At 45.2% G+C, this 12,021-nt stretch overlaps 1 protein-coding gene across 1 annotated transcript in view; it reads left to right on the top strand.

The window, feature by feature from the left end:
• The first annotated feature begins 6,444 nt into the window (after positions 1-6,444).
• Positions 6,445-12,021, top strand: part of Samd5 (sterile alpha motif domain containing 5) — a 53,129-nt gene continuing 47,552 nt past the window's right edge. The window contains exon 1 of the mRNA XM_057751029.1: positions 6,445-7,004. Within this exon, the coding sequence (XP_057607012.1) occupies positions 6,546-7,004 (459 nt within the window). The 5' untranslated portion in view covers positions 6,445-6,545. The remainder of the gene's footprint in view (positions 7,005-12,021) is intronic.

Below are 12,021 nucleotides of genomic sequence, written 5' to 3'. Positions count from 1 at the left end.
AATAGTGAAAAGCACAGAGAGGTGATTTCACCAATGTGGTGAAATTGTGGGTGGAACAGATAAAGGGGTCATCATTTGATTGACAGGAGCTTTAGGTTTATGGAGAGGAAGAGATGGGGCAAGGAGCATAAGAGGTTAGCATAATTAAGTAGTGTTGGTTCAAGCAGTCTGGTCATTACTGCCTCACTTCTGGTCCTGCAGAAGTTATCATTGTTTTTGCTCGAGGGGAACAGTCTGGTTCTCAGGATCTGATCATTCTTGTTCCAGCGTGTGACCTGCCGTCATCGATAATAGCCCTCAGGAGTTGTCTGTCCTGCAGGCTACTGGCCCCCTGCTTGTAAGCAGCTTCTAATTGTTGTCATAAAGATGTTGATCCATCCACCCTATTCTTAAAATCCAAGGTGGTTAAGGAGTCAAATGCAAAACCAGAGGAGGAAAACACGGTGTTAGTGAGACTCCTGCCCATGTTCTTCGTTCCATACAAGAAGGAACAGAATGTTCCAGCAAAAACACAAGGTTCCTTTATCTACAAAAAGAGATCAATAGCTGCCCAGTCTTCAGGAACTGAGTCCATTTCGGGAGCCAGACGCCCTGGAATCAGGAATCCTTGTCTTGTCTCCTGCTTAGAAATAAACCCTCACCTGGAAGCAACGGATCTCTGCTTAAGTGGAAGGATTTCATTGTTGTGATTGATTACATATCTAATTTTTCACCTGCCTAAAAGAGCTTTTATCAGTATCACATCACTTGTTAAAAGTTACATAACCTAACTTTTAAGTGCTAAGTTAGTTTTTCTTAGACGGAAAAAGAAAAGAAGTGGGGGGGGGGGCGGTATTCCCAAGTGTCGTTTGTGTTGCCTAGCAGAGCCCTGTACCCACTATTTTCACCATGGGAAAGGCTGGGTTCATCTTAGGAGTGCATTTGAAATATAGACTATCTGGACATGAGCAGAGATAATAGGACAAGAGTGTTCTTTCATGGGTTTCATTTATTTTCTATCACAAATATAGTTTCTTGTTCTCTTGGTGACCTCTAAGACAAAGACTTCTAGAGCATTCTTTCCACCCTGTGTGCCTTCCTTTAAAAGAGAAAGGCCTGTTATAATAGCAAGCCATAATCTAATGGCACCCTGCTAGTACTCCCCACTGCTCCTTGTCTCTCCCTTTTTCAAATATGTTGTCACACATAAATATAACATCTAGAGCCCAAACCCATTAACAGAAACCCCCACCCAGCCTGCCCCCAATTAAGGTGCCAACCCCACACCTCACTCCCAGCCACTGAGGAACAGATTACCTGTTAAATCACTCAAGCCGGTAATTCTCCTTTCTCCCTCTGGCACACGTTTTAGATGCTTTCTGCTTGTGGTTTAAGCAGAGGCAAGGCATATTTAGCATTTTAAGATTAATATGATATATTCTGGACTTTAACAAGGATAGATACCCAGGGAACTGACGTTTAATAGATGTTAATGGAATTTAATTTTTATACACACTAGGTACGAACATTTATCTTCTAAATAAAATAGTATGGAACCTTATATAACACCAGGAAAATTTCAAAACAAATTATTTTTTTTTCATCTGGCAACTCCGAATCGAGTTACTGAGCAGAAAAGCTGCTTTTTTGATATTTAGACTTTAAAACTTGAATCTAATTATCATTAATTACACTGAGAATGTCAGTGTTAACTTTTCATGTTCCATAGCTATTATCATTGCAAAATAGTTCTGAAATGGTATTTAAATAGAAACTTTCTCTACAATCTATTTTCCCAGTGATTTTCATTTAAAGAGGAGTCACTGCTGCAAATAAAACAAAACCTAGTTAATTCAATGAAGCAATTAAATGGAAAGAACCCAAACCTCAATATACTAAATAATAATCAGTATTGGATTTTTTCTTTAATTTTCTTTAATGAAAAACCCTAGAAAGTAATATTCCTCAAAAATACCTTGTAAAAACTAAAAGTACTTGAAAAGGTGTGTGGGGTAAATTATCTTGGTGTTTCAAGACTGTGACCAGGATCATAATAGCCACTTAAGAGAAGTGTGAAGGACTCTGAATGTCAAGGTTCAATTTCAAAATCTAGTTAATAGTATGTGTCTTAGTCAGGGTTTCCATTGCTGCAGCAAAACACCATGACCCAAAAGCAAGTTGGGGAGGAAAAGGTTTATTTGGCCTTCCTGTCCATCATTGGAGGTAGTTAGGGCAGGAACTCAAGCAGGGTTAGTACCCGGAGGCAGGAGCTGATGCAGAGACCATGGGAGAGTGCTGCTTACTGACTTGTTTCACATGGGTTGATCAGTCTGCTTTCTTACGAACCCAGGACCACCAGCCCAGGGATGGAACCACCCACAATGGGCTGGACCCTCCCCCCATTGATCACTGAGAAAAAAAAAAAAAAAAAAAAACCTTACAGCTGAATCTCATGGAGGCATGTCCTCAACTGAGGCTCCTTCCTCTCTAATGACTGTAGCTTGGGTCAAGTTGATACAATTCACAGAGCACAGGTCTCCAGCCACACGCCCCTGGGTGCATCTGATCTTGGAAGCTAAGACGGGTTAGAGATGGTCAGTAATTGGATGGGAGAGCACATTAGAAAACAACAACAGCAACAACAGAAAATCCTGCCAGTTAAACCTCTTCAGTTCCCATTAATGAAGAAAAACATTGGTTTTTGCTTTGGTGTCTGGTATTGTCTACTCAATAAACACTAATGAATAAATATGATTTTGACAATAACCACATAAAAAGAGATAATGTTGCATGAAGTCAGGGGCATGGCAAAGAGAAATGAGATCCACCATGTAAGTGAACTTCAATAGGAAACCTGAATTTTCTGGAACTCTACTTCCTCTGTGTAAATATGGATGCTACAATTGCTATGGAATGGGCTTTAGCTCCTGATGCCTTCTAAATCTTACAATTAGTCACTTCTTTATGTGTGTGTCTCTCTCTGTGTGTGTCTGTGTGTGTGTGTGTGTATGCACGTGGTGATTTCCTGTGTGTATGTCTAAGGCCATAAGTCAGCCTCTGAAAATTTCCCAGATCACCATCAACCTTATTTTATAAGAAATGGTCTCAGTATCTCAGTGAACCTGGACCTCCCCAACCCTGGGTTCTACCTGTCTCTGACTCCTCCCCCTCCCCCAGCACTGGCATGAGAGACTCATGCCCCTGCACCCAGTCCAACTCTTCTTAGTTACATGCAGAAGGATTTGGACTCAGGATCAGAACTCCACGCAGCAAGTTACTCTGCCCACGGAACCATCAACTAACCCCCACCCCCACCCCATTCTTGTTTTGCCTTTCCATTCTGGACTATAGCCAGGTACCTCCATCGGAAGTAGAGGCAAACGCATACTGTAGTCGTTATGCATTTGTGACTTCAGAAACAAGGGAAGTCTCTTAAGAGCCTTGCTATGCCAGCAGCAGAGCCATAGAAGTCCTTCAGCTTCACACAGAGACTTGAGCAAGCACGGGAAAAGTGTGCCAAAGAGGAAAACGAGACGTCAAAAGCCAGGAGAATTTATTTATGACTGATTAACAAATGATTAATTCATAAAAGCCATCCCCTCCTGAGCCCTCTGCTTTATTTCCCAATCGGACAGTGCCCTGAACATAAATACGGGACAATCCCTGCTGCCTCTGGAGGAGGAGAGGCTTCAACAAGACCGGCTTGTTCTTGTCTCTATCCTGATTTACCATATGACCTTGGGCAAGCCATTCATCTTCCTCCAATACAGTTTCCCTAATTGTAAAATGGAAATAAAAATACTCACTGGCTTGCTGAAGATTAATGAGACAAAATGAATGCCCCTAGGCTCCCTGAGGGGAAGAGTCTGTGCTTGAGAAGGCAAAGGACTATTAAGTAATGTTATTGGACTTTTCAGGCAACTTGGGAAAGAAAAACCATGGCAATAAACTCAGGAGCTTTGAGCTTCTTCTTTTAAAAAACAAGCATCAAAAATAAATAAGACACGCAGCTGTTACAACTAGCCCAACATTTCCTGCGTGTTTCTCTAGCAGCTGCTGGGGTTCTAAAAGTCCTGTAGCAGGAAGCCTGGCCCTGGGTTTCTTTCTTCATAGTTCTCCACCCCTTGGTTCTGTAGTGAACAAACAGGGAGTGAATGTTTCAGAGATGTATTGTCTTTTTCTGTAAGATAGTGGATAATGTGATTATTTACCACATATGTTTAGTCATACATGGAGATGCTGGCACATAACAACTTCCAAACAAGTATCTGCTGATAACTTCTGTTTCCTTGTAGCAGAATTATTTTGAACCTATTGAAATATTCCCCCTCCGAAATTCAAAGGTTTTCATGACAAAGCATTGTGGTCATATAATGTCCATTAGGACATTATTTGTACTTTAAGGACACTAGGAACCACAAAGCCCTCTTCCTTCTGGTGAACAAAACAGGTTTGGGACTTGGGCAACGCCTTAAAATTCTAGCATTTGTACACAAGGGGGCACTGTGAGCCTGCTTTGGCAAGGGATAGAGGGCTTGCTGTGATCTGTTAGACAGGGAGGGTCTGTGCTACCCACAATCTTGCACAGGATCAGGACCTTAATCCAGGCTCTGGAAAGGACCACTCGGGTGATCTAGGGCTGGGGACAGAGCAGCTCCACAACTACCCGCATTGTCTCTCTTCTTTCCCCAAATAAAATACCGGCAACTATTTTTCAAGGTGAGATTCTTGGGTCTAGGAGCTTGGAAACACAGACACCCACTCCCCCACATCCTATAACTGTAGAAATACAGGAGCATTTTGGGTCCAGGTCTATCAGGCATTTTCCAGGCCATAAAGATATCATCGGATTCTCAGTGTCCCTGTTCCAAGTGGGTTTAGGCTCCGCCAGTTTAGAGGAAGAGAGACATAGTCCCTTCTCCACAACCTGAAGTCCTGCGGATAGGGACATGACCCTAAAACCACTAGTGTCTACCCATCTATGTCATGGCAAATGACAATCATGGCCCCATTGAGATTTCTTCAGGAAGAAGATAGGAGTCGAGTGAGCTGAGTCTTTACTTCTGTGAAAAGGGAGGAAATTTTTGCCACCTGCAAGGTTTCTTAAGGTTTTGTCTTCTCCCCCAAAGATCAGACCCAGGGAAAGGCTGTGCAGGAGCTGGAGTCACCCGCCCAATACCTTCAAAGAGGGACCTCTGTTGATTTTGTTACTCTCATCTAGACAGAAAGTGCTAGATGTCCTAGCGTTCTTTTTAAAGCAAACTGCATGGTGGTGTATCGATTAACAGGCGATCCTGGGGCAGGAAAGGGACAGTCTGCTGTGATTCCTGCCTCTGAGGCTGCCACCCGGGGGCAGAATGATTATGATGAGAGGTGGAGAAAAGGCAAAACGCAGGCAAGATTGAGGGGGCCTGACACAACACGATGTGTGTGTGTGTGTGTGTGTGTGTGTGTGTGTGTGTGTGTCAGGATGGGGGTGGGAGTGGATGTGGGGGTATATGCACCAGGTAGGGCCACGCTGGTCAAGGAGAAAGTAAAAACCCATCCCAAACTTTCTCAGATCTGATGGTCCTGGAAGGGCAAGTCAATCAGCAGCAGGAGTGCCCCTCCCGAGGCCCACACGCGTGACTAGCTGTAGCGAGGAGGGGCCACACGCCCATCGGGCTGGACGGTCCCCACGTTGCGCCCACCCTGCTGCCAAAACGCTGCTGCTCTGGGCACAGAGCACAGGATCACAGAGGTAGACACACCGTGCGACTCGAGCCTGGCAGCTGCTCCTTAGAAGAGGCATTCTACGTGCATCAAGAAAGGAGAAGGGACCCTGGACTTCACAGCTTTGCTCAGCCCAGTGGGGTGGTGGGGACTTGCCCTTGGACGCGCCAGTGAGAGTCACTATAGGCTTGCGAACTAAGCGAAGAGAAATCCAAGGGTTCAGAGAAGTAGGATTCAACAGAAATGTCGAAAGATATCAAGGGTAGCCACCGGAGTCCGGAAGCTTAATAGCCGCTGGGTCACTGTGACCCCAGGAACGACAGTGACTGACACGCGCTCAGACCAGGCGCTCGCCTGCATCCCCGGGTCTGCCAGTCCGAGCCGCCTCCCTCGCGTGGAACGCGGGTGCTGACGCCCGCGGCGGCGGCCAGAGAACGACATGCAGCGCGCAGCCCCCGGACTGTCCCGGCTGGGTAAACTCCTGGCCCGCGCGGCGCGACGGTGACCCGCGCGGGTGAGAGGGGTGTGCCCGGCCCCGCCCGCGCGCCCCTCCCCGCGGAGGCCGCGCATCCAGGGGCGGCGCGGAACCGAGCGGCTCGCCCAGCCGCCTGTGCCCGCGAGCGCCGCGCCTGCTCGGGGAATCCACTTCGCTGCTAGACGCTTCTCGCTCAAGCTCGCGCCTCCCAGACTGCTTCCCATGGCATTTGCTCTGCGGCCGGAGCCTATCCACTAACCGAGAAACTTTTCCAGCCGTTTCTTCTCCCCCACCCCCTTCCAGGAGAGGATTAAAAGTTCCAAGAACTGGTACCGCCAGTGTCACTTGGGTACTCGCCGGTGAGTTCCCAGTCTCAGCCATGTGCACCAACATAGTTTACGAGTGGCTGAAAGCGTTACAGCTCCCGCAGTACGCTGAGTCCTTCGTGGATAATGGTTACGATGACCTGGAAGTGTGCAAGCAGATCGGAGACCCGGACCTGGACGCCATCGGGGTACTGGCTCCGGCGCACCGCCGGCGCATCCTGGAGGCTGTGCGCCGGCTGCGGGAGCAGGACGCGGCCGCCGCCGGCCTCTACTTCACGCTGGAACCGCAGCCAGTGCCACCCGCACCGCAGGTGGACGCTGTGCCACCAGGCCGCCGGGGGGAGTCATGTGGCGGCTCGGCCCAGGGCACTCGCGGGGACCCCCGTGGTCAGACGAGCGCTCCCCGCAGCAGGGAGCTGGTGAGCTACCCCAAGCTGAAGCTGAAGATCATGATCCGGGATAAGCTGGTCCGCGATGGTATCCACCTGAGCAAGCCCCCGTACTCGCGCAAGGTAAGGAGGCGCCCACTGGGCGGCCTTGGGGGACGCGGCAGGTGGGGACCAGGCCTGGCGCTTCTGCAGCAACTCGGCAGTTGTCTTGGTGACAATTGAGAAGCCAGGGTATTTGGGGTGTCTGGGACTCTCTTCTGTTTTCTACCTTATCTGTGTATTCTTTCTGTTCTGGCGTCAATAATAACCACTCCGTGAGTGTCTGTATCTAGACAGTTCTTAACTTATGGCACTTTGTGGTATATGGTCTTGATTGTCAGGTTCGGGGCAATGGGTACTTGCTTTTGGTGACCCCGGGAAAATCTGATTGGCTCTAGTAGTGTTTGGATTTGAAGAATACCAAAAGGTTGGGTTACATCTGCCTTATTTTCAACCTTCTGTTTTCTTTTTCTTTACTTTTTCTGAGTTTTGAGAAACTTCAAGAGGAGTAGGCTGCTATTCCCAAGGGAGGAGGGAAAGTCAGGTCCTGCTGATCTCTGTTGGTTCTCTGCTACTGAGAAGTGTGCCATTAACAACGAACCTAGGCGGGGGGTGGGGGGTGGGGGGGGAGGGTGGTAAACACAAAACAGGTGCCTATTCACATGATACAGGTTTCCTAAGCGTAAGTATTCCGGGATCGTGGAGTGCTGAACAAATAGGGTCATTGGACCTCAGAGTATGCTTTTGGGATCTGTGGTATGACTAGTTTGAGTTATTGATCCAAAAGAAAGGAAGGTAGATCCTTCTAGAAAGTCCGAGTGAACCTGTTTGGGAAAGGACAGAAGGAAGTTGCATTTCAATGCCCAGAAAGAAATTTTCACATGTGAGACCAGGCTACAAGTTCTCATAGTTGCCCTGTGAGACACGATAACTCGAAGGAGTGGGGTTTGAACAAGTACCAGAAAGTGCATTTTCACAGCTGAGTGCTGTCTGTAGCTCCAAGTGCTTTGGCTTAGTTAAGTATGTCTGTTTGGTGGCAGAGATGCTGTGTTACTCATAGGAAAATGAACATCTCAGGCTGAAAGAAAGTTAAAGAACCCTGGCAAGAACAGGCAGCTGGCCAGGACTGCTACCACAGCACCACAAGGGGAAATACCTGTGGGTGGCCCCAGCCCCAGAGGTGCTCTGTAGCCTCAAGGGAAGGTGATAATGCTGAATGGAAGCAAGTTCAAGGGTCGGTGCTTGCAAAAGTAGACACAGTAAAAAGGAAATGAAGGTTTATTATCATCCACCTGTTATCTTGCAGGTAGGGGAGGCAGCTGAGATCACCTGCCTGACAACATACATTGCTTTTGTAAGGATAGGCAAGGGAGACTTGTCTCAAACACATGTCCCAGTCACCCACTCTGACAGTCCCATAGATGGGGATCAGAAATGGAGAGGGACAACCACGTGCTGCATTGGTGGCTAGGCTTATGGGATGCCCAGTGTGGCGAGAAGAATTACGGTGAGCAGAACACACTCTTAGTCCACGATTAAAGGAGCAGGAGCCCAGCTCAATGATTGTTCCTAATATCCCAGGAGGTAAAGTGAGGTTGCACCAAGAGACAAGCTAGGGCTGGTTTGGTCTTCAGGACAACTACAGTGAGATGTGCCTGAGAGGATGGGAGTCATGGGATGGGGGTGAGAGTGGATGGCATAAAGTATTGTGTTTTAGTTCCGTTATCATAAAGCACAGAATAACAAGTCTAAACATCGTATTTACAAGCTGGAAAGCATTTAATGGACAGATGTAATGTTTAAGCAGACGCTTTGAGCTATGAGTCCTGTTTACAGCATTAAGTAACAAGGCAATGGGTTTCCCTTTCTTTTGGCAGGAACTCTTGTAGCTTAGGAACTCATTGTGTAACTGAGGCTGGTCTTGAACTCCATCCCCTCCTGCCTCTGTCTCTTGAGTGCTGGGATCACATAGTGACCATCACACCTAATGGCAGTACATTTTTTGTAAGTTAGATTTGTATGAAAAGAATTCAGCTTGCTGGCTGGGCAGTGGTGGCACATGCCTTTAATCCCAAGACTTGGAAGGCAGAGGCAGATGGATCTCTGAGGTCTGAGTTTGAGGCCAGCCTGTTCTACAGAGTGAGTTCCAGGACACCAGGATTAAACAGAGAAACCCTGTCTAGGATCTTAGGCCTGCACCTTCACGCATCACTTCCAAGTTTACTTCTACCTTTCTCTCTCATAACAGTGATGCTTAATGATAAAACTTGTCCACTTTCTTTTTTTTTTCTTTTTTTTTTTTTTTTTTTGGTTTTTCGAGACAGGGTTTCTCTGTAGCTTTGGTGCCTGTCCTGGAACTAGCTCTTGTAGACCAGGCTGGCCTCGAACTCCCAGAGATCCGCCTGCCTCTGCCTCCCAAGTGCTGGGATTAAAGACGTGCGCCACTTTCACTTTCTAGTTTTTGTTTTGTTTTTCAAGACAAACTTTCTCTGTGTAGTCTTGACTATCCCGGAACTAGCTCTGTGGACCAGCCTGGACTCCAATTTACAGAGATACACTTGGCTCTATCTTGAGTGCTGGGATTAGAGGCTTGCACCACCACCACCCGGCTACTTTTGCTTTCTATATGTACTTAATTTTCCTTCTTTAACTGATGAGAAGAATCAAATGAGAGCAGAAATGTTCTCATTACCTCCCTCAAAAAGCTCCTTCTGGGGACCAAAAGAATGGAGCTGGAAAACTTTTTTTGTAAGAAAGAAAAACCACATATAGACATGGGAATCAAAGCATAATTGATACATATTAAACTAAACATACAACCATGAAGTAGCAAATCGTATTGCTCATTTGGAATTTGTTGTTTGTATGTGATGGCCTCTTAAGTTCTAGATTTTCAGTCGTGTGGGAATTTGTTTTCTGATGCATTTCTTTCTCCCACGAACAGTGCTGGGACTTTTCTTTTAAAATGTGATCACATCGTAGTTCTGATTTTCATGATTTCCTCGGCTCTGTCATGGTCATGATCAGAATGTGCATTGTTCATTGTATTGTGTTGGAACTCAATCTGATAGAGCAGGCTTTCTTTACCTGGTAGCCATTAGCATGGTCCATCCTTGGGACTTTGTACTGTGTGACATGGAGGTGATCATGCCAAGAATGGTCACAGTAGGGATGACAAACCTCTTGAAAAGAAGTCTGAATTGAGTAATTTTTTTCAAGAATGACCTGAAGGGATTGTAGAATTTGCATTGGTAAAACAGTCCAGATTTCCTGATCAGTGAACTTAGCTTTAATAACAAAAAACAAAACAAAACAGAACAAAAAAAAAAAAAACCCTTTTCTTAGGGTTTTCTTTATATTGAAAAACCAAGAGCTTGAGAAGACCAAGCTTCAAGTCAAGAGCACAGAGGACCCCATGGCTGCTCTTTTGGGTTTTTTTGTTTGTTTTTGGGTAGAAATTGTTGTGATTTCTACCTGAGTGATGAGATGTACTTATATGCACACATACACAAACATAAACGCATATAATATATATATAATGTGTGTGTATATATATATATATATATATTTGTGTGTATAACTTTTACTGTGACTGAGTTTCCCCAATGCATATCTTCTTTAGGCTATAGCTTACAGTGGTTGGCAGGACTCAGGCAGGTATCCTGCCCTCAGATGTGTGAGGCCTAGCAGGGAACAAACAGATAGAATCCAAACTGGTTATTCTATGTGTGGCATTGCCTTGGTGGGAAGCATAGGATACCATGAACAGGTGCATCCAACTTTTTACAAGGAACTGAGAGCAGGGGAAATGTTAGCAGAGAAGTCGGAGGAAGTAGAATTCTAGAAACTACTAGACCTCACTAGGAAGCCATGATATTTCAAGGTAGAGAAACTGTTCAAGAGGTCACATTGTGGCCAGGTAGGACATTAATAGGGTGAATTTATAAAGTTCTTTAAAATTTTAATTTATTTATCATTATTATTGCTCTGTATGTGATGTGTGTGTATGAGGGAGTGTTGTATGAACCATGGCACCCGTGTGAAGATCAGAAGACATCTTTGTGGAGTTGATTCTCCTCTTCAGTCTTTCTTTGGGTTTGAGTTTAGGTCAGGTTTGCTCAGTGAGCTCTTATTCTGCTTAGCCATCTTATTCTGGACAGTCTTCCGGAGTTCTTCCCTGGAAAATGTTTCCTTGTTTCTCTACCAGTGGAAGCTATTTGAAATGGAATAGCTTTATTTAATAATGTTGTAGGAATGTTAGCAGTCATTCACACATTAGTATAAATTAAATTAACTCCACAGTAATAAGGTTGTGAGGGATACTCAGAGGGGGTAGTCCAAGATGAAGAAATTTGGAGAGACATGTTCCTACAAAAAATTCTCTGCGTTGAGGGCATAGAGCATTAGAAAGGAAGAGATTCTGGCAAAGACCTGCTGTGTCCTTTGGAATTTTGCCTGGGGTCTTGGCAGAAGACAGCATGACAATAAATATTATTCCTCCCAAGAATTCTTTCTGCCTCTGTGACATTACGAAGACAGATTGGAAGCTGATGAGCTTCAGTTTTTCCAGTTCAACCAATATCCTCAAGTCTAAATCCTTCTAGGCTTTTTTTGTTTTGGTTTAATTGGAACACTGAAAAGAAGAAATGAAAGGATGCAAGAGCTGATGCTTTTTTCATGCTTTCAACAATTTACATACAGCATAGAGAAGGACATCCCACATCACCTCTCCTTTCCTGTCTAGATAAAAAGGACGGTTTTAACTTTAACACAGTAAAATTACATATAACAAAGCACTTATCAAGCAACAACTTTAGTTACATTATTTAGTCCATTTACATTTCACAATTAAGTAAAATACTCTATCATCTATCCTATCTTCGTGAGTCTTAGGTTTTATATCTAATTTATTTTTATCATAGTTAAAGAAAACTGTAACTATTACTATCTGTTCTTCAACTCCATCAAAGACTCCAGAAAGATATAATACTACCTAAGTTAACAGGAAGTGCATTGGAAGCAACTTTCAAAACTCTAGAATTGACAGGGACATCTTGCTGCCAAGACATCATCGATGCCTTGTAACATTGTGGCATCTGTC

Source organism: Chionomys nivalis, chromosome 2 (genome assembly GCF_950005125.1).
Source record: "Chionomys nivalis chromosome 2, mChiNiv1.1, whole genome shotgun sequence".
Classification (NCBI taxonomy): Eukaryota; Metazoa; Chordata; class Mammalia; order Rodentia; family Cricetidae; genus Chionomys; species Chionomys nivalis.
This window is presented reverse-complemented; position numbering and strand designations above follow the sequence as displayed.